General features: G+C 41.2%; 2 protein-coding genes across 2 annotated transcripts in view; one reads left to right on the top strand and one right to left on the bottom strand.

The window, feature by feature from the left end:
• The window catches only part of rapgefl1 (Rap guanine nucleotide exchange factor (GEF)-like 1), a 26579-nt gene extending 21925 nt beyond the window's left edge, over positions 1 to 4654 (top strand). The window contains exons 13-15 of the mRNA XM_030793785.1: positions 1063 to 1127; positions 1255 to 1309; positions 4530 to 4654. Coding sequence (XP_030649645.1) covers positions 1063 to 1127; positions 1255 to 1309; positions 4530 to 4654 — 245 coding nt within the window. The remainder of the gene's footprint in view (positions 1 to 1062; positions 1128 to 1254; positions 1310 to 4529) is intronic.
• A 6215-nt stretch (positions 4655 to 10869) lies between these two features.
• ppp1r9ba (protein phosphatase 1, regulatory subunit 9Ba) overlaps positions 10870 to 22167 on the bottom strand; it is a 36949-nt gene continuing 25651 nt past the window's right edge. The window contains exons 3-11 of the mRNA XM_030793591.1: positions 21592 to 21724; positions 20717 to 20837; positions 19055 to 19159; positions 17221 to 17356; positions 13454 to 13597; positions 13050 to 13103; positions 12411 to 12640; positions 11237 to 11333; positions 10870 to 10923 (exon numbers count right to left, since the gene is read on the bottom strand). Coding sequence (XP_030649451.1) covers positions 10870 to 10923; positions 11237 to 11333; positions 12411 to 12640; positions 13050 to 13103; positions 13454 to 13597; positions 17221 to 17356; positions 19055 to 19159; positions 20717 to 20837; positions 21592 to 21724 — 1074 coding nt within the window. The remainder of the gene's footprint in view (positions 10924 to 11236; positions 11334 to 12410; positions 12641 to 13049; positions 13104 to 13453; positions 13598 to 17220; positions 17357 to 19054; positions 19160 to 20716; positions 20838 to 21591; positions 21725 to 22167) is intronic.

The raw sequence follows: 22167 nt of genomic DNA, 5'->3' as shown, positions 1-22167 counted from the left end.
TGAATTCGTTACATAAACGTGAATGATTTTGCACGATGTTACCATTAATGCAGACATCCGACTGTTCAAATGCCATAAATCACTATAATCTATATGTATATAAAAAAGGAATGTTTTGTTTGCGTAAATGGGTTTATACAGTCCTATCACAAATATTTCCTTTGTGGAAGGTTACATTAATCATGTGAAACATTTTTAGTGAGAAATATGAAATCCTCTGATGATTTAATGTTACGGTACAGGGTTATTATTTCAGTGCGTTTTCATGGACGTGGATCAGCAAGTAAATTTAACTATGTTTTGCGTTACGCGTTTACTTCAGATGATGAGAGGGAAGTTGTATTCGCAGATTTTTAATGTTATTTTTTTTTGTTGTTACTGTTGGAAAACATCTTTGTCCTTTTGATCTGTGCGGTAGAAACGCTTCAGTCTCGGGAGGAGGTTAGACATGGGTGACCTCAGCCAGCCCACCTCTCACTCCCTCTGTCCACCGGTGCTTTTTTTGTTTTTTTCCTTCTCTCTCTCTCTCTCTCTCTCTCTCTCTCTCTCTCTCTCTCTCCGTCTCACTAAACTATTCACGTATCATCAGCATTCAGTGCGTTCCTCGTGACTAAACGTGGCGTCTTGCACCGACGCGCTCCGTTGCTCCCGCCCTCCAATCCCTACAGTGGAGCAGAATAGTCGACACAGAGAGATCACAGATCGTGACACAATGACTCCCCTCCAGGCATCTCTCTCTCTCTCTCTCTCTCTCTATCTCTCTCTCTCTCTCTCTCTCTCTCTCTCTCTCTGTCTCTCTCTCCCTCTCTCTCTCTCTCTCCCTCTCTCTCTCTTTCTTTCTTTCAGCGTGTGAGCGTCATGCTGCAGCGCTGCATTGGCGAGGGCAATGGTTAGGACGAGTGTTGACATGCCATTACATAACTGTTCTCTCCACTGTGCCTTTAACACTCTCTCTCTCTCTCTCTCTCTCTCTCTCTCACACACACTCTCTCTCTCTTTCTCTGTCTCTCCTTCTTCTTCTTCTTCTTCTTCTTCTTTTTCTTTCTTCCTCTCTCTTTGTAGATTTGACCTTCCTCCATGAGAGCTGTAAGACGTTCCATGGGGATCTGGTCAATTTTGAGAAAATGGTGAGTTGCTGTGATCAGTGGCCACTTTGAATTGTTCTTTGTCCTGTGTGTACAGTCCGTCGCACTGTGAGTTGACTGTGTGTGTGTGTCAGCTCTGTTTAACTCTGCCCTTTCCTTTTTTCTCCAGCACAAGGTGGCTGAGATGGTACGATGCATCAGACGATACAGGAGTTCTCAGCTTTGTATGTTCTTCTATTTGTCTCACGCACACACACGCACACACACACACACACACACACACACACTGGCAAAGTCTTGCCTGTCAAGAATGATTAGAGTCAAAGTAGAGAATGGTCTCCACCCACCAACACACTGACATACCTTTGCATACGCATACACATACACACACACACACACACACACACACATTCCCAAACACACACACACACACACACACACCCTCACATACACACCTGTCTGAGTAGATTAGTAGAGATAGAGCACAGCTCCTCCTTGCCACAGCCCATTGACTTAGAACAGCACAGCCCTCAGGGTCAGCATACCACAGGGCAGTTCCTTGAAACACACACACACCCACACACACACCGCTCACACATGTTCACACACTCACACACACACACTATATTTACTTACACTCACTCACTATACTAACACACACTCACTCACTCATGTACACATATACACACACAGACACAGACACACTTACACACACACACAGACCTACAGTCATTAGTCTTGAATAACACCATCATCACACGCGATCAAAAACATTAGACTTGCCTAACAGCCACTATCCTGTGTCATTACCAAGCCCGGGGAAAGACTCAACCGTCTGAGTGTCTTAACGTCTTCCCAGACGGCTTCCTGTATCAGTTACTTCATTTCCTCTACCCAGATCGGTTTGAAAACCTAACCAACAAGCCAAACAAATATAGGGAATCCATGGCAACGGTGGCATCGCCCAAGGTTGAAATGTTTGAACACGTCGCGCGCACCCACACGACTAGCTTATCGTGAACCGACTTTGTCTCCATGGTCACGCCCTAGTAATTTAAAAAAAAAAAAATGTTTCGTTCCCATTGTGACTCCGTTGTGGTTTGGAAGCTGTTTCAGTTTTGATTTAAATGGTCTGTTTACTCCACGCTACACTACTCCATGATAAAAATGATCTTGAAGATCTTGAGAACTGTGATGTCACCCAAGGCACAGTAGAGCACTGTACCTTTTCCCAGTCAATATCAGCTGTTTTTAACCAGTATCTGTCTGTAGATCTTTGCTGGGAACCTTTAGTAAAGACATGTATTATGGCCCCTAATGAAGCTTTGCTTATACATTAATACGAACGAAGCTTTGTTAGACAGAGACCTTTTTCCACTTTACCGCGCGTTATGTCTCCCACCAAAAGTGCTAGCGTCATTTAATTCCCGCTGAAATTATTATTATATCTTTTTTTTTTAACTTCATAATAAAGCGGCTTCTGAATGGGCTTAGTGACTTTTAGGAGATTATGGTCCCTGGCCGATTCCGCGAGCTTCCCTAATGGTCTATAATGTATCACCCCGCGGACGGCTGAATGATCGCTGGGGTCTTTGAGTTTAATTATCCCAACGCTCTCTCCCCAACCACCTGAGTGGATTAGGCTCATTCGTTTCCATTAAGGCAATTGCTGCTTTGCCAACCTGGCCAGGAATACCATTTGTCAGCCCCCGTTTTACTCCGTAGAAATGTTCATAAAAATACAATAATATATATCTCCTACACTAAAAGACATTTTTCTGGCTTCTCTGCAGAATAGTTACAGCAACTTCATCGATGCCAGGTGTGTCATTAAGACATATTGAATATGCTTAAAATAGTATCAACTAGCATCTACAGTAGCACATAAGTTTTTTGTTGATGACACTACATCAATAGAAAGTTTTTTTTTTCTTTAAATTTTGACTTAATATTTTTGAAGGAACGCTGCTTTAGTAATCATTGAGACCTGAGATTGAGTTAATCTCTGTCATCACATTTGATGACGTTTTGGTTTCTTTTTGTTAGCTTTGCATTTTGTTACTATATGGTTGATGGTAAGAGTTCAATTAAATTATATTCCCAACTGAGACAGCTTCATGAAATGAAAAAGTAACAGCACATGCAATCCCGTTTTAACAGATAATTTCTATGTCACACTTTTGTCATGCATTTTCGTATTTATGACAAAGCTTTCAAGCAGGTAATGATTTTTGATTTACCTTTTAAGTACGCGTATTACGAATTTAATTTTTCATAGAGTACAATGACAGGCACATTAGTTGACGGCGAGTCTTAGGAATCACGGGATATGGCTCAAATGTTAGCACTTGACATTTAAAGTTGCCCTGCACATCACATCTGTGAACTAATTTAAAGCAAATGAGACTGAGTTGAAAGGGAAGCTCAGGTGTAAGAACTAATAGCTCCCTAATCATCGCTAATGTGTTATTGTCAAAAGTCGAGGAGCACTACCGTTTCTGCAATTTGCGATGGCTGTACCGCTAGTTCCCAAACTTAAATGATAACCTGTGAGGCGACTGACGCATGAGCAGATTTGTGTTTTTTGAGAGAGACAAAACGAGTGAGAGAGAGGACAATGCGCTGCTATTCATAGTTCCTAAAAAGAACGTTTCTTTCTCCCAGCCGGAGACGACTAGAGCCAGTTTTTTTCCATTTGCTCTCGCAGAGCGTGGCTTAGCAACGGATGCTGCTCTCCTGCAGTTAGGTCAGCTGGAAATTGGGGGTGGGGGTGAGTTATTTGAAGGGAGAGAAGGGGCTTTCATAAAGATGAGATGCTACGGCTCCATCATTTGGTATGATGGAGTATGAACCCGCGTACATTTCTGCTCCTTCGATGAGAAGAAAGAGGCTGCCATCTTGTGGCTGTTCGCAGTAGTACACTTAAGAACTGCTCTGCTTTTAAATCCCTTGCGATTGCCTTCACCTACCAAAACAGACGAGAATTAGTAACTCACTCACTCATTATCTAAGCCACTTATCCTAATTAGTGTCGCGGGGAGTGTTCGAGCCTATCCCAGCATTCATTGGGCGAAAGACAGGGAAACACCTTGTACAGGTCGCCAGTCTACCGCAGGGCAGACACACAGTCAAACACATTCACGCAATCATATACACCTAGGGGCAATTTAGTATCTCCAATTCGCCTGACTTGCATGTCTTTGGACTGTGGGAGGAAACCAGAGCTCCCAGAGGAAACCCACTTAGACACAGGAAGAACACGCAAACCCCACACAGAATTAGTAACTGACTGAAAGACTTCGATGAGAACTGGAGAACTCCCGACATGTCACAGGACTCGCACAGTTAGGTTAAACAAGCTGTGTTTTCTGCTAAGAGGGCTTCAAATGAATCAGTCTAATTTTCCATTTTGTCTCTCTCTCTGTCTCTCTCTTTCTCATACAGCTGTAGAAGCAGAGCCCTCTCCTTCTCATCTCCAGACCAAGGCATATGTAAGGCAGCTGCAGGTCATCGACAATCAAAACCTGCTCTTCGAGATGTCCTGCAAACTGGAGCCCAAAGACATGTGAGCGGGCGCGGCAGATAACTCACAGCCATAACTTTTGCCTTTTTTCTCCTTAACCGTCGCCATCCCTCTCCATTGGACTGCTCCGCAAAGCCCCCTTTTCATCACAGTCCTGCTCTAACTCTTCCTCTGATGGACCCACAGTCTTCAAAAGGAGAATAGAGTCTGTAAGACAACTGTAATTTGAACCTTTCTGAAGTCTGCTGCTTTTTTTTTTGGCGTGCGGCTGAGTGGAAAAAAGGCTGTCTTCAGGAACCCCTGTACAAGACTGAAATGGATTTTTATCAGGATTCTTGATGGGCTTCCTTAGCCCTCAAAACACACCCCCCCCCCCCTCTCTCGCTCTCTCTCTCGCTCTCTCTCTCTCCCCACCTTTTGTGCTTTGCCTGCTTTCATCATTAAGACTTGCCTAATTTGCACTGCCATGAGTCAAACAGAATCACACTGACTCGGTCAAACACATAAGCTACAACAGTGCAACTTCTCTTCAAATGTTCTCGCGCTAATTTCCCAACTCCCCTTTAACCCCCCCCCCCCCCCCCCCCCAAAAAAGACATGAGACAATCTGACGTCGTGAATTTTGACCTCTACATCCTAACCTCCCTCTCTCCCTCGCCAACATAGGCACTTACCCTCGACAGCTGGACAGTAGACCTTAGGTAACGTGCTATAAAACATGAATGCTCCTAACCATGACTTTCTTTCTTTCTTTTTTTGTCCCTCAAAGAGTTCCGCATCCAAGGCAAACAGACCTCACCTGCATTCTAGGTCCAAATCTCAAATGTCTCTTCTTCGTCATACGCTGCTCTTTCATTTCATATATTAGAACGTTCTTATCTACTGAACACTACACAGTGAGCAAGGAGACCATTTGAAATTTGGTCTAGATTTTGGCTAGGACCTGCATTTCTGGCAGTCACACGCTTTTTGATGGATTTCATTCCGTCGCGTCTGCCGGAGATGGTCATTTCTAAATTCCACCGCTGATAATGTAAAGCTTGCATATTTTGACACGGGACACAATTATTGGAAAAAAAAATTAATCCAACGTCATGTCAAGTTCATTAACAACATCTCTTTCGGACAAAGAACGGTACCCCGACTCTGTAATCAACACATTCGAGAAGCGGATGTTTGCCCGTGCTGATCTCGGATCAGGTTTCACTAACTTAGTGGGACCATCATAAGCTAAATGCAAAACTGATCCTAGATCAGCCGCGCAGAGAACATCTGCAAACATCCTTTAAACTAGGTGTGAGGAAACTTGTCTTGGATCTGACTCTCTCAGGATTGTTTCCTGGGTCTGAGGCCCTGGCGGAGGGCTGCCTGTAAGGCTGTATTGTATTTACTTGTCCTGTAAATAGTTAAATAAATATGAAGAATCTATTTTATGTATGAGCTAAGAGATGGACACTCAATGAGAATATTTGTTTTGTAAATCTGATTAAAAAAAAAAAAAAGGGTGTTTGTGTACAGTTTAAAGGCTAACAGAACTGATGAAGTGAGTCTGTTCTTAGATGGAAATATTGTACAGTGTTATCTTATTGTTTTGTTGCATTTTTTTTTTTGTTTGTTTGTTTTGGTTTTGTTCCGTTTCCTGTTTGAAAACGGTTGAATTGTACATATCTTCTGGTTTTGTTGTGTTCTTGGTTTTTGTTTTTTTTTTTGGTATTTTAAATGGATAAATTGTACATATTTCTCGGTTTTTGTTGCAATATCGTTTTGTTCCGTTTTCTATCTGCAAATGATGAATTGTAAAGCATATCTTTTTTTTGTTTTTTTTTTTGGTTTCGTCGTTTCTTCTTTGGTTTTCTAAAGCGGGTATATCCGAATCTATCTCGTTGTTGTTTTGGTTTTTGTACAGAAGTCAGTGTTTACAAATCTGCTCCTCTGATACTCAGACATGTAAGGCGAAAGCGAACAAAGGTTGGCCAGTGGAACCGCTGAATCTGCCTCCAACTTTTGCCTGAGACAAAAAAATGCACCTAAATAAAGCCTCTTCTGAAGACCCTCTTGTGTCTTTCCGCTTTCTTCCTTAGAATGTTCTAGAATGTTCTTTCTTGAGAAGGATCTCTTCATTCTGAGACGTGTCCTTTAAAGCTTGGTGACCTTTTCACTCATTGTCAGTATCTCACTGCCGACACCAATCTCTCAAAATGTCTCCAGGTCAGTCTTGAGCAAAGTGCCAGTCATCACTTGTCTAAGCAAAAAATACCCCGTCAGACTGACTTAATTTAAGCACTTTTTTTTGCATTTTAGTGAAATTTAAATGACTTACATACCTAAATTTTGTTCTTCAACACATCTGTATTTATTAATGATGACAATAAAATACGCACGATGACACGGACCGTTTTGGGAAATGATGTTGCTTTTCCCTCACTCTCTGCGTTCAGAGGGCCGTGAATGACAAGGCAAGGGTAGAAAAAAAAAAAACCAAGTAGAAAAGTGTGGCAGAGTTTTTATTTCATGTAAGAGGACCTGTTAAAACAAAACACGCTCAAGTTTCTCTTTGTATATGGAAGTACACTTTCATATCATAGGCAGCAACGTCTGCAAAAGCGAGAAATCGAGTGGAATGTAACTTGTTCTGTGCTGTGATCTGTATACCATGTGCCTTAAGCTCGTAAATCATTTTACATTTTTATTTCGGTTTGTTTTTCATTACATGCATGAAAGCGCCCGTTGCTACCGCCCATGGTGTTGTTTTCCCTGAAAGAGAAGCCGTCGACTTTTCACGTTTGTCAGAAGGAAGTTTATTCAACCCAAATGCTACACTCAGCTCCGGCTGATGTAGGGACTGACCATACACCAGGACCTCCATACACAACTCAGAAAACAGAATACCTTGTTTTGAAAAAGAACAAACAAACAAACAAAAAAAAAACTCCAAAAAAGGTGCTTAACATGGTGTCACTGGAAGTACTTGGTTGAGGTTTCTGACAGTTTTCCAGTTCCAATTCCACCCGAATCCAGATTCTTTTCCAATTTGGGGGAAAAAGTTGCTAGCAACACTTGAGATGGCAAGTGAGACTACAGGGTAGCATCAGTCCTTTCAAATACCAAGACAAATTCGACAGCTAAAGTGAGTATATCAGCTGAAGAAGAAAAAAGTCATATCCAGTATTAAATGCTACCATCTTGGGAAACACAACTTGAGCTACTCATCCAGATCAATGTTAGAGTCATTCAGGATGATGGTCCCAGTTCTAGATCTATTTTAATGCTTCAATGTCAGACTGTAAACAAAACTAGAACTATTTTTCACAAGTTTTCTCCTTTCATCCATGTCCTGGAATTTGTCCAGTTCACTGGTCACATAACTGCGGCAGAAAACATATATTTATACCTCAAATTGATGTAATAGTACTTTGTATTTCATTTCTCAAATATTACTAATTATGAAACATTTGAACTGTAGAGATTTTTGACAAACCCTACTCATCTTTTTCATAATTCATACAAAGAAAGATAATGCAGCCCATTCAAAACAATGATTGTGTATTATTACATCTTTTCAGTATTCAGATGAAAATTGCAATCTTAAATCTCAATATTCATAATGGTCTTTAATACTGCATTTTAAGAGCACAATAGCATTACAAGAATTATTTTTTTTAGTCTTTAATTATTTTCAAGCACTCAGGAGCATAAAGAGATTAGCAAACTGAAAAAATAGGTGGTTTACGGGGGTCAGAAAGTAATGCCGCACATGAAAAATACATGTATAAACGGGTTAATCTGATTTGGAGTCACACGTGTTTATACCCGTTCACAATAAGTTTCATATAGTGCAACCTTCAGGTCAGGGAATCATTCCAGTTAGCAAATCGTATCACATGCATTTCCAAGCCAAATTGGAAGTACAGTATTTTCATAAGATTTTAATCGTGTGGAATGTCACATAAACTAACATAAGACTAGCGACAGACCAGAAAACTGTTGTAGCTACTAAGAAGAAAATGCTGATGGACACGTTCAAACAAATATGCTTCCTGAAGTCAATTCAGATCAGCTTTAAGGTCCACGACGTACAGTACATTTTGCAAAAACAATTCGGACAACTCTAGTCAATCAGAGAGAATGTATTCAACTGTTTGGACACAGGTGTCACCTGTTCCAGTTTATCCCAAATGTTATGCCCCCCCCCCCCAAAAAAACCAAACAAACAAAAAAAAACGTGCATCCAAATTTCTAAATGAAGGCTGCTTACAAACGCCACGCGCTAAACCGAGGCTAAAAGGCGTTGATGAGCTTTGGGAATTAAACCAAAAAGTCCGTCTGAACCTCCGAGCTCAGCTCAAAGGTGAACCGGACAAAAAAAATGTTATGATGTTGTCTGCCGCTTGGTCACCAGGCCTGAGATGATCGAATGGATTGACAATGAGATAAAAAGTCTAAGCCCCCCCCCCCCCCCCCACCTCTTTTTTTTCCCTTACTTCCAGACATTTCCCCCATTTTGACATTTTACATAATATTTGTAAGGGAAAGACAAATATCGGGAGATCTTCTCCTCCATCTCTCCTTCTCTCCGTCGCTGTGAGACGGAAAATGTGAAGCAAAAAAATCAGAAAAATGCAACCGAGAGTGAGGTTGGCAATAAGCACTTCTGATAACTGTCTGGAATTATTGGATTTCTTACCACAGAGAAGTGACTGAAGCCACATCTGGCCTCATATTGGCACGCTAAGGAGGTCAAAAACGTTAAAAGTCAAACCGCTCCCTCTGTGCCACTGTGCCCCTTAAGTTACAGTTCACTCAGCTTTGATGTGAACGTAGCATTGACACATTTCTACTCTGTTGATATAGCGGTAGATGGTGACGGAAGGGTGTGTGTGTGTGTGTGTGTGTGTGTGTGTGTGTGGGGGGTGATAATAGAAACTGCAAAGCCAGAGGATGAATTTGATGCCAGGACGGCGAGGGCGTGCCACGTGAACGAGACGAGGTGAACGAAGAAGCCAGTCGAACGGGTCTGGAGGTCGGAGGTCGGTGTTGCACGGGTAGAAACCTGAATAAAAAATCCACACACGTTCTGCTTTCGTCTCTCTCTCTCTCTCTCTCTCTAACCGAATCCATGTTAGTATTCGCGTCCCTCGACGATGGAATTGAACACTAGACTCCAAAAAAAAAAAAAAAGGTAGCAAAGGCTGCATAGTGAGAACACTACTGATGCTATTTGGCAGAAGATGAAAAACCTACGCCTTCATTTCGTACAGAGCAATGCACATCATCCAGTAATACTGTCCATTCTAAGGTAAAGCAAAAGTCAAAAGTGAAGCAACCCCAGTAATACACATTTAGTTATTAAGCTTTGCACATATTCACACCCTGTTTGCCTTTTTTTTTTTTTTGTTTTGTTTTGTTTTCTTTTTGCGAAAAAAGATCAAGAAACGCACAACATCTGCCCTTTTTTCCCGCCATACCGCTCTGGTACTGGAATAATTTCAACGCGTCACCCTCTTCAAACACTCTGGCTTTAAGCGTGTAGGCGCGACCACGAATCTTATCCCTCCCCAAAGCCACGTGTCGCTTAAGCTTTTAAAGTATTTTAAATACAGGTAAGGAATATATACAAACAAAGTCCAGTCAGCTCTTGAATTGTCACTATACAAACAAACCTCAAATCTCAATATTTGCATTGATTAAGGGCGCAATCGGGCAAAAGGCGGGGCAGCCGTTTCGTGATGTCGTCTGCGAACGCAAACAACAAACGTCCATCTAGCCGTCGTCTTCGCCGACAAGTCTTTCGTTTCTGCTGTGGTCTGCGGGCCGCGAAAAAAGATGCGTCTTCAAGGTTGAACCATTTGGTGGCGACGTGGATTCAGTTTTTGAAGGTTAATTAAAAAGAAAAAAAAAAATGAGTGATGTGCTGTACAAAGACCGAAGATGTACTTAAGACTCACATTAAGAAGGCCTTTCCAGGGAGGAGTGGTCAACAGACCTTCAAAGAGAGGGATGTTTTTTCTTTTTTTTTTTCCTGAAGATTTTTTTTTTTAAATGACCACCCTTGACCAGCTGCATCCTTTCTTTTCTTTTCTTTTTTTTTTTTGCTTCCTTTTATTCATTTGTCTTCTGTGGCGCTGGTGCTCAACCCGTTGGAAGAAAAAACATGTTAGGAAAGAGGGATGACCTGGGATGAAGGCGTCGCATCCTCTGTTCTCCTTTTTTTTTTTTTTAAATCTGTTTTATCTATTTATTTTCGTTTTTAAAGCTGGAAAATTACGAGGGCCCAGAACTTTTCAGTGCGTCCACTTTCGACTCCAGATCCGTGATCTGAGGGGGAAAAAAAACCAAAAAAAAAACATAAAACAAAATTCTTTTATGGGAGTGACCGACAGCTTATATTTCAGTGACTGAGCTCATGAATCATGCAGATATTTAAACGTGATGCAGAGAGTTTGACTAGAGAGTGTCGGAAACTGCGCCCACATGTTGTTTTACCGTTAGGGCATGCCAACCGTTCACGTTTACATACACGGACAGAAAAAAAAAAAAAAAAAAACGAAACTATTACACACACACACCCACACCCACTTAACCACAGACAAAGACACCCACCCACACACACACACACACACACACACACCTTTTCCTGCAAGTTCTCGGTCTCCTCCTTGTGAGTGGCTTCAGATTCTTCCTGAGCTCGGCGCTGAGCGGTTTCCTTTTTCAGGTACTCAATCTCTCTGTGTAACACCACAAACATCGACTTACAGTTAGACGAACAGAGATATTCCCCCATTCTGATTAAATCTGATCTTACATTCAGAGATCTTTAGTATCAATGTGACAGCCCATTTCAAAATATTCAAGTTTTGGAAACTGTAAACAAACTAAGAAAACTCTCAAAGATTAAAAACAGTGTTTTTACCCTAAGGGATATGCGTATCACGTACTGAAATGAAGACTGTCGCAGTCTTGTTTCAAACAATAAACATCAGATTTTAAAGAGAAAATCCCCCACTCTTCTACTGCACTCTTTCTTAACTTTGACTGGTTCTAATTTGAGAGGAGCCTGGTCCTGCTGTAACTACACTCTCGGTTATGTCACTATCTCATAAACAAAGACAACAGACTCTCCTTCCCTCTGTGACGCTTTGATCTCGCATTACTTCGACTTCAATGTCGAGTGCATAATCTGTCTTCTTACGAGACTCCAAATCCCATAATTCCCCTCTTTCCCTGGCTTAAAGCTTTTCTACAGCTAATCTGCGATTAACCGCTTTGCTTTATATTTCAACTGTTGGTGTCTAAGGCTGATTGAGAACTTGTCTACTTCTTAATATGCTTATTACAGCTGGATTAAGTATCTGATCTTGCAACTTGCTATATGCAGTTTAGTCATGTTCCCGAGTGCACTGCCACAAAAACAACAATTTCCACAAATTCTTATTTACTCCTATTCATTTTCCATGAAGAGAATCCTTTTCATTACGTGGCACCAGCTGCCAATCAAGTTTTAGTCACCTGCCCTCCTCACAGCTCTTCTGTTTTTAAAACAAAGACCTGTGACAAATCCCAAGACACCCTACTTCCTTCAGTTTCGACCTGTTGTGTTGCTTTGCCTTGTGCCTTAGGGCAGTTTTGATTTTAATTTGACTTTACAGATGATGAACTGAATTTTGCTAATGCTTTGTGATGAGGTGCTTTCAAAGTGTTTTATCTGAGTTTTCACTCATAACCATCTAAACTTATAAAACAACAACAACATCAAGAACAACAAGAACAACAAAACTACGAATCCCACGGTGCCCCTCACTCACTTCTGTTGGTACTCTCTGATGAGCCGTTTGGCCTTGCTGTATTTGCGTTCCAGGGCCTGGTACTGGGCCTGTGTTTCTTTCAGGTGTTCGTCCACAGCCTGACACAGGCTCTGCGCCTCCATCCAGTAGCCTTCCAGTTTCTCCATCCGCTCCTTGTTCTCCCGCACGCTCTGTTCCAGCTGAGCCTTCTCCATGCGCCAACGCAGTTTGTCCTGTTCCGCGTGTGCCAGCTATGGGCCGCCGCGAAAAAAGCCGAGAGAGGGAGAGAGAGAGAGAGAGAGAGAGAGAGAGAGAGAGAGAGAGAGAGAGAGAGAGAGAGAGAGAGAGAGAGAGACTGAGTTAGAGATAGAGAGTAGTGTCTTGGAGATAGAGATTCTGAGCTAAAACACTTGAAGACAAATGAAGTGATGAGAACGTAGGCTGGAGTCTTGTTAACGATGAACAAATGCATGCGTCCGTAATCGCGCTCATTATTAAGCTAAAATTGAACAATTTATTCACTAAGCATGAAATTTAACAAACGTACAGAAGCTGAGGGAGATAGATATTTGAATGTTAAACAATGTCCAGTTCATTTGTGCTATATCACGTTTCTCTGTCATCAAATAAATTCAATCAGTCAGTTAACCCCTTCCTTACTTTTCTTTTAAGCTGCTGGATCTCCGCCTGAGTGACGGCATGTTTTATCTGAAGCTATAAAGAGGGAGAGAGAGAGAGAAAAAGAAATAAAAAAGCAGTTCACATTTCACACGCGTCTAGCTGTGGACTACAAGGCTACGCTGATTCGTACTTTTACATCGTGCCTTTTTAAAATGGTCGCTAATACTATTATTATTCTTTGCTAAGTACAGGGTAAAAGGTGCTTAATCTTTGTCAAACGACTAAAACTCTCGTATTTCAAGTTACACATCTCCAACTCCAACTTTCATCTAACGCACGTTAACGAGGTATACTATTGCACAATAATGCCACACTAATTTTGCTTGAAGGTCAACCCATCTGAGTTTCCCTTTAAGTCCCCTCCATTCTTCACATCCTCTGACCTCTTTGAACTTATGGGTCAGCTTTTCTGGGTCCATCTCCACAGGGGAGAGCATGTCCTCATTTTCAGCCAGGTCAAACACCTCGATAGCGTTCGGGAACATCGGACTCATTTCCTCTTCTTCGTCTGTGGCGTATTCACCCGTCTGAGAAATATGGCACAGAGAGAGAGAAAGAGAGAGAGAGATGTATTTGATATCAGTACATTAATTTGTGTGTAGTTTTGAATCTGCCGAAGCATTCCACGTACAGGGTTCCCACACCTTCTTAAACATCAAATTCAAGGGCTTTTCAAGGACTTTCCAGGCCCAATTTCCTCAAATCCAAGGACCCAACACGGCATAGTTTGAGACACGGATCAAGATTAATTACTGTTACGTTAGTTATCTCGCTTGCGTGCCGCTGTTTAACCTGCATCATTCGACTTCAATCACTAATGCACGCACGTGACGGTCGCACTTTCTCGAGGCAGCTGTTACGTGAGACAAGGACGCACAGACGGCGGGGGACACGCAGGCAGACGGCGGAACGTAGCCTATTTACTGACGTTAAGTTTAACAAAAAAAGCTATCAAAAGAACTTCAATTTCTATTCTTGCACAAAACATATAAATTCAAGCACTTTCAGTGACCCACGTCTATTTATGTCCATTTTCAAAAACGTTCGAGGCCTTGATTTTTTTTTTCTCTCAAATTCACCAACTTCCAAGGATTTCAAGGACCCGTGGGAACCACGCATGTAAAGGAAAAAGGAATTTCCAATCAGGCTTCGAATCACGCTTACCTCTTGAAACATAATAACGATGATCAAACAAAAAAAAAAAAACCCTCTCGCTGGATGTTGCCGTTGGCATTTGTGTGACATTTGAACGATGGAAACTAAAATACCTCGACGATACGTAACTGTTTTGACATTTGAATGTTGGAAGCTAACATAACTCAGATACATAACTGAAAAATTTTTACAAAAGTCCTCTAGCTAAAAACACAGTATGAAAAGCAGTGCTATGTCTCGCACTGGCACGGTGCCTACTGTCCTCAGGGAACTTCGTGTAATTGACGTGATTCATTTTGAACAATTACAGCGGTTTTAATGTTACAAATTACAGATGGGATGTTTTAAAGCAATGATGTCTTAACGGTGTTATTAATGTCTCAGATTTAAGACTAAAATGTGCTTGGAGAAAAATTTAATTTTCATGTGTACGGGATATGGCAGATGACACTGCCTGCTCAGAACTGATCCAGGATCAGTGCCTGCACTTTCCTTCCCATTGTCCAAGACAGAACTGAATTTGGGTGAGCTGATCCCAATTCAGATGTTGAGGTGGAACGCATAAATTGACTTGAGCTCATGTTTTTTAGCATATCATGTAAGTATGCCAAATTACATCTACGGAAATTCAAAGACTGGCCACTAGGTGGCAGACTGAGCTTCAGCAGAATGCCAAGTTGGCCATAAATCACCATCGTATCAGGTCCCAGTAATGAAAATTCACCAGTGGGCACCCACCATTTTGTTTTTACTCCACAGCAGCCACAGATGTTGGGTATAATAGTAGTGGACAACAAGCATTAGCATCATCACATGTTAGCTAAGTGGTTCTGAGGTGCTTTAGCTGATTGGTTAGATAAGTATACTGTACCCATAATGCCCCATAGGTGTCATTACTCATCTCATGACCCAACACCCACACCCACTAAACAGTCCTATGCCAAATATCCACTCTATCTTAAACTCCCTCAAAACTCACTGCTATTCTAAACATTCCTGAAACAATAGACTTCCTCTGCATGTCCAGGCAAGCCCTAGAAAAAGGCCCTAAACAGTAGCACACAGGGTTGTAAACTCACTCGCTTGCGTCAAGGAGTGCCTCTTAACAGGGCATGGACATCTCTAAAATTACAGTATGAGACGTCTATAACAAAACATGTACTCTGAAATGAAACTTGGCAGACCGCTGCAAAGAGCTTAAGGGTGGAAATGTTACACTTTGGACATGAATCAAGGTAGTGCAGGAATCAGCCTGACAGTATTGATCCAGAATAGCATTAGCACATCTGTGGTGTGTAAGGTTTAAAACCAAAGGTACAGACACTGAACATATAACACTAACACACGCGCACGCATGCATACACACACACGCGCGCGTGCACCCCCCCCCCCCCCCACACACACACACACGCACGCATGCATGCACATATAATAGTACTTTATCATAACGTATCATTACGTTTAGAATCCTTAACATCAGAGTCAGTTTTAAGGTTTTAAGACCGAAATTTCTACTTTGTTTTTATAAGCCCAGTCAGACATTTGAAATCTATGTTGACTTTTTGTCTGTAAGTCATCCCGCCGACCTCTCCGTGTCCCTTTACTGTCTGCTCGTGTGAATCCTCCCGCTTTCCAGAGGGAAAAGTACCGAGCGCGTTGTCAAAACAGCGCTTCTCAAGCGGTCAGCGAGCATCGAGCATCGAGCCGACTCGGAATCCAGCGACCCGAGACACGCACACCGGGAGGGCGCCCGAACCACGAAATAAAGCCGTGAGTCGCACCGCCAATTTCACACCCAATCCCTCGATGGTTATCAAAGCCATTAAATCTAATCCCCGTGATCTGAATTATTTAAGAGTTTCCTCCATGCCTTGACGATTTAAGGATTGAAAGGACTAAATTTACTGTGAAGGGGAGTTAACAGATTCATAGTCAATGAGGTGTAAATGGAGTTACCGCTGGGTATGCAACACAGCTAGACCAAGGATTATTATGGAAAGTAATTTAAGATTGTAGGTAGTGGCTCCATGAAAATCACACCAACCAGAAAAAGAAAAACTAAAAAAAGAAAAAAAACAAACAAAACTATTGTCATTTTTGTATTGTGCTCTACTGAGAGAACAGGAATCATTCTGTGCAGCAAATGGTCAATTCTGACATACTTTGAATTCAGAATAGTAACATTAATATAGCAGCACTTAACATTAATATAGTGCACTTAGTACAGTTATCTTAATAAACACATTTTATGAACATCAGAATGCCCAGGTTAAACTGCTTTGAAATGTTCATTCAGACCTTAAAAACTTAACCACGAGATCTTTAGCATTCACCAGATGTGTGGAAAATATTTACGTAACCTTACATGGTCTCACATCGTTGTCAAACCTTGCGGGGTTTTTTCTTGTTTTGCTGTGCGTTAAACCTTTAGTACATGTGTTTAACATGTCATGGCCTCATTATGCTGCTCTGTCATATCTCTGACATGTTTTGATAACATAATCGGACCCTCGTGTCTTTCCTCAGCGTGTTTAGTCTGTAAAACAAATCTTTGCGCTAAATGGTTTTGAAACTTGTGAAACCTTGCAAGCTTGCCCTCAAACAGTGTTTTGTAAACCTCTCTGACAAACTCCAGCCATTTCAGTTTCCATTTCAGAGGTTTAAACAGACCAAACTCTTTATGTCTGCAGTAGCCAAACATATGTTTGGGATCACCTGTCATAAGATGTACTGGCTCCTAGTAAATCTAAAAATAGACTTATTGGTTATAAAGCTATATCTCTGTGATAATTGAAGGCTACAACTGAAGATACGTTGGGATGTTCTTGAGGTTTCATAGCTAGGAACAGCTCAGATTTTGCCCAAAATCGATGGTTTTCCACTCTATGTCATTCAGAAAATGAACACGTGAAAGACAGACAGGATAAGAATACTGAGTTTGGGCAAAGGGCTAAAATACTCGAAGATGCGTACAAAAACAATGTAGAGATCTCACCTCCTCGTCTTCCTCCATGTACTGGTTATAGCGTTGCTCCATCATCTCCCTCTGCCAGCGTTCCTGTTCCAGAGTCTGCTGGATCAACTGAGCCACCTCACTCTGCTCCCCGGGCTTCTCGCGACCGATGATAAACCTGCAATCGTTTAAAAGTCAGCTTGAATCCTCTTGTCCAGATGCGTGTTACAACTGTTGTTTGATGCTGTTTTTCAAAAAAAGGAAAACCGAAATGATCCTGTTTCATATTATAAATGTTGTGCGCTAAGATTTGCATTGTAAACAAAGGCCTGGGTTGGTTGTTCATTTATCAATGCTCTATTTGGGATTTGACCCAGCTAATCTGACGATCCTTGTCAGACACCTAAACTCTGAGCTACCTCAAAGGCTGAGACACTGTCATTTAAATGACTAAAACAGATGACCAAAATTAAACCAATTTTTAACCAACTGGTGGCAAGAAAACAACTATGACACTACATAAAGGATAGGAGACCCTCAAAGCAAAGCAGAGAACCCAGACAACTGTCAGAAAAGTACTTAAGTACTTTAAAATCCAGAGCCAATGAACTTGCTAGCGCTGTCTGCCCAGCCAATCAGCAATGTGTCCAAGAATGAGTGACAGATGTGCAAAGTGACAAATATGCAATATAATTTGGATACACTGAACTACTGAATTTCGAAGAAAATATATTTTTGACTCAACTGAAGCACCACAATCTCAATCAAAATTTAACATAAACTTGGAAAATGTATACAACGTTTGTCCTTCAAAACAAGTGGAAGCAAAAAAACTGCCTGCCTACGAAAGACCTCGCACTGACTTTGCATGAACTGGATAACACAATTCGGAAATAACCACTTCATTGTTTATCTGGACTACTGTAAAAGCAAAGCTGAGTTTGTATATCCATTCTGATTATCGTCTCTGATTTTTATTAAATTACCCAAATTCCTCAAATAACAATGAACAGAGACCAGCTCTCCAATTAGTTTGCCTACTTTCTGGATTACGATCAAAATCCTCCATCTTTTCCTCTCCACTGGTGTACACAGCTATCTCTGTGAGCTGTCATGCTGACGGAGGGGGTTTCCTATAAATAGACTTGTAGTTTTTGACACACACACACACACACACACACACACACACACTCTCTCTCTCTCTTTTTTCAGGCACTTCATCTATTAATCAGAAGATCGGTATCCCTACACTTTCATCGTGAACTTTTTTTCCCGTTGCTCTGCAGTGCAGTCAAAAGGTAACAAATACACACTCCCGATCCATGTAGTCGATTAAGTCAAGGTTACAGCACCAGTGGGAGATTCAGCCGAGTAGAGCGTTACCTCGCCATGCAAGCGTAACTGTCGCTGGGTTGAGTTGTTTGTCAATGACAGTGTGCTGTGCACTGAACTAGTCACTGTATTTTCACTGTAATCTGATGATCTAGTGCTTTTTTTTCATTTATACTGCAAGTAAGGATAAAATAGAAGTTGAGAGGTTTAAACCTAAAGTTTAAAAAACTGTTCATTAGATTGTCTCTATCTACAGAATCCTCAACATGTCCCTAAATGGTTAGATGTTGGTACTTAGATGTTGGTTTCGTCTCAACACGAGTCTTTTCTTTGGCAGTCGGACTATGGGCTGATTTTTTTTTTATTCTGTTGTTTTGACAAAGAATACTACGGCTGTCTAACATTACATTCTGTCGCCAGAAATAGAAGAACGACTTTCGGACTTTCAGAATTCTATTACACAGACCATAAAATACCCAAATATACAATTACGTGACCTCAGCAGATGCTTTACCAGAATACCGTAACAAAGATGCAGTCTTACTTGACGGTTCCGGAGGTGTTCCTCAGGACGGATGCGGCAAAACTCTGGGTCACGCCAACCAGACTGGTGCCGTCTACTTCCACAATGAGGTCATTCACCTGGATCCTAATCAGTGGGAGGAGAAAACACAAGAAGTTATGGGCGACCAAATAGAATTTCTTATAGACCTCAAACAGGTAATGATTGCAACGAAGTTGTTTCTAGGTTGGGAAATTGTGGCGTAATTATGACAAATATCCAACATTATACCAAAACAGATGTAATTTCGTAGTCCATGTTTCAAAACTTAAATAACTCTGTGCAATGTGTTTATAATAGTGAATTCGTTTCACAGCAGTCTGACTGAAGTAACACCATGACGTTAAGCCTTTTGCTAACAAACATTTGAAATTAAAAAAAAGTTTTGAAACTTAATTCAGCTTCATGACCAGAGTCCAGTCTGAATATTTCCATTTGAACTTGTTTAGCATTTTTAATACAGTATCAACACAATACTTTTAGAAGAGAGAGTCCTCAAATTAAATGTTTTCAGGCAAGTGTTTCATTCCCCTGAATCTGTCAACACCGAAGGCATTTATTCACAAGCTTATGAAGCCATGATTTCTCTGAAGAAAACCAGGAATACATACAGTTTGGTTTCTCATTTATGGAACTGACAGCTGTGATGATTAATGCACAGCAAGAGTGGCACTAAAGTAGATGTCCGCTGTGATGGCTGGCCATTAAAATTAAAAATCACCTCTCACAGGCCTCTCAGTTATAAAAAAAAAAGTCTACGTTCTAAAATTCTCCACCGCTTAGACAGAACGCAGCCCCCTTTGCTGCTCATATTTTAGACATGACAGCTAACGTCAACGATCGGCCAGACCGTCGGACCGTATATTTATGTATAAATTAAGTACGGAACACATCGTGCTGAGACCTAGTGTAACAAATGAGAAAACCGTACAGCTGGGTCTGTATTTTTAACTCAAGTGGGCTCATTTCAGTCATGTTCAGGTAAATAACAGCCCTTAGTCTAAACATGAGGTTGTGTCTTATGATGGACCCTTTTAGAATGATTCATCCAGTAGGCTGCTGGTGAACCACTCAGGGTACGCGCTTCTGACTGTCAGCTCTAAGTCAGGTGCGATTCCTGCAGTAAACAGATAACTAAAACAGGCCTGTCTGTTTTGTTGTGGTGCATGTCATATTAAAACTGTAAAACGCTGTAAAAACCGCCGGACGGGGAATAAAAGCCTAAACAAAATAAGGGTTTTCTGACTCGTCAGTCCTGTGAAGATTCAGGATCAATTTGTGAAAGAGATTTTGAAGCCTAGTGGGATTCTCCCTGTTGAAATAGCCGTTATAAATAAATGATCAACATTGTATTCATACTTATGCTTCAGAAACATGGCCCCGAAGTCAGTGGGTTTTTGCTTTTAGGCTACGAAGCATTAATATAAAGCACAATAAATCCATCTCTCACATTATGCTGCATGACCTCAAAATTCTAGACCCTTCTTTAAGACTATGATCATAACCGCACGGATCCTAATTACTCAGAACGATTTTGCCTGGTGGGCTTCGTCCATAAAAGCCTGTCAGTTTAATCTGTTTGAAATGTCTTTCAAACGCAAGCACTTGTCACTCAGATCCATTTAGTTCCAATCTGGATGTTACCTTCCGTCGCGATGAGCGGCTCCTCCTTCCGTGACGGTCTTGACAAAGATGCCGAGTTTTTCCAGGCCCATGTCAGCCCCGGCTCCCATGCCGATGATGCTTATACCTAAGCCGTCCCCATCTGCGGAGGCACAAAAAAAAAAAACAACCAAAAAACAGCATTTAAAACGCAGCACGGCCGATTCTGAGAATGTGTATCGTTTGCTGTATCTGTTAGCTCCCTAATCCATTCCTATAGTTCTCCCTGTCTGGTTTATCATTAACCACCAAGCATTTTAAGGGCTGAATGAGCAGGGCTGAGGTAAAATGAAAATCCTGGGGGGAAAGAGGGACCATAAACGTTGGTGGTGAAACAGTTCTGCCCCAACTTCATGAATGTCCCCGGCCGAACAATGGTAGCCCGAAGAGAAGACAGTGGTATTCCATCCACTATTCCTGCTGATTATTAATTCACCAAAGTTCACAAGCTAAGCTTTTAATCCTAAAATCTGTGAGGTCATTCAAATTTAACAATGTTTGTGCTCAGGTTTTAGTTTAGTAAGCTATTCATCATCGATTAGTAGATCGTTATACAAATCAAAGGAGTGTGAAGGTTTTAGACAAATCGGGTATAAATTACTTTCTTGCCTTCAGAGTATTATCAGATTAAAAAAAATGGTTGAACATAGTCTGGCAAAACTGTCCAGAGGTCGACTTTATATATGTCAAGATTTCAAATCTGTTTAGTCATTATAATGTTACATGGCCCTTCCTTGTACTGCGCATCAGTAATAAACCAATTCAAGTTTGAGATGTTGAGAAAGCAGTTACCAAGCCATGACAAAACCTGTTATCCATAAAGAAAAATTCTAGAAAATTCTGAAAGGTCCCCTTACCTTTCTCGAGTTCCACAGGGAAAAGGTCTAGTCTTTCCACTCTCTTCTCGAGCTCATACTCGGCTGATGCGGCCATGGGGTCCACGTCATCGTTACGTCTGTCATATTCCTCGTTCGAGTACGTGGTAAACACCTGAAAGTGATTAGAGATGCATGAAGGACCTTCTTCAAAATGAACAAAGTGGCTTTGTGTATAAAAGGTTGGGTCTATTTTTTTCCTCCTAGCATTAGTTCATGGAGATGAATCTTGTGACACGCATAGTAAAGTGAAGCCTGTATTCTTTTCTATAAAATAAACAAACTGATATTCACTGGAATATCATTAAAATGCATATACTGAATATCTTAACTATTTTTACTTCAATGCTTCAAACTCTTGACCTTTACTTGTACTTCAACCTTTTATACTTTTAAGCCTAACCGACAAAGTGATCCTTACACTTAAATAGTAGGATAGTAGGATTTAGCATTTGTTTTGTGTATTTAAGCTCTCTACAGTATGGTTGCAAATTCTAACAAAAACAACTTTGTAACAACTTTGAATAAATACTACATGGTCTGACTACAATACCCAAC

This window comes from Chanos chanos, chromosome 16 (genome assembly GCF_902362185.1).
Source record: "Chanos chanos chromosome 16, fChaCha1.1, whole genome shotgun sequence".
In the NCBI taxonomy this organism is placed as follows: Eukaryota; Metazoa; Chordata; class Actinopteri; order Gonorynchiformes; family Chanidae; genus Chanos; species Chanos chanos.
This window is presented reverse-complemented; position numbering and strand designations above follow the sequence as displayed.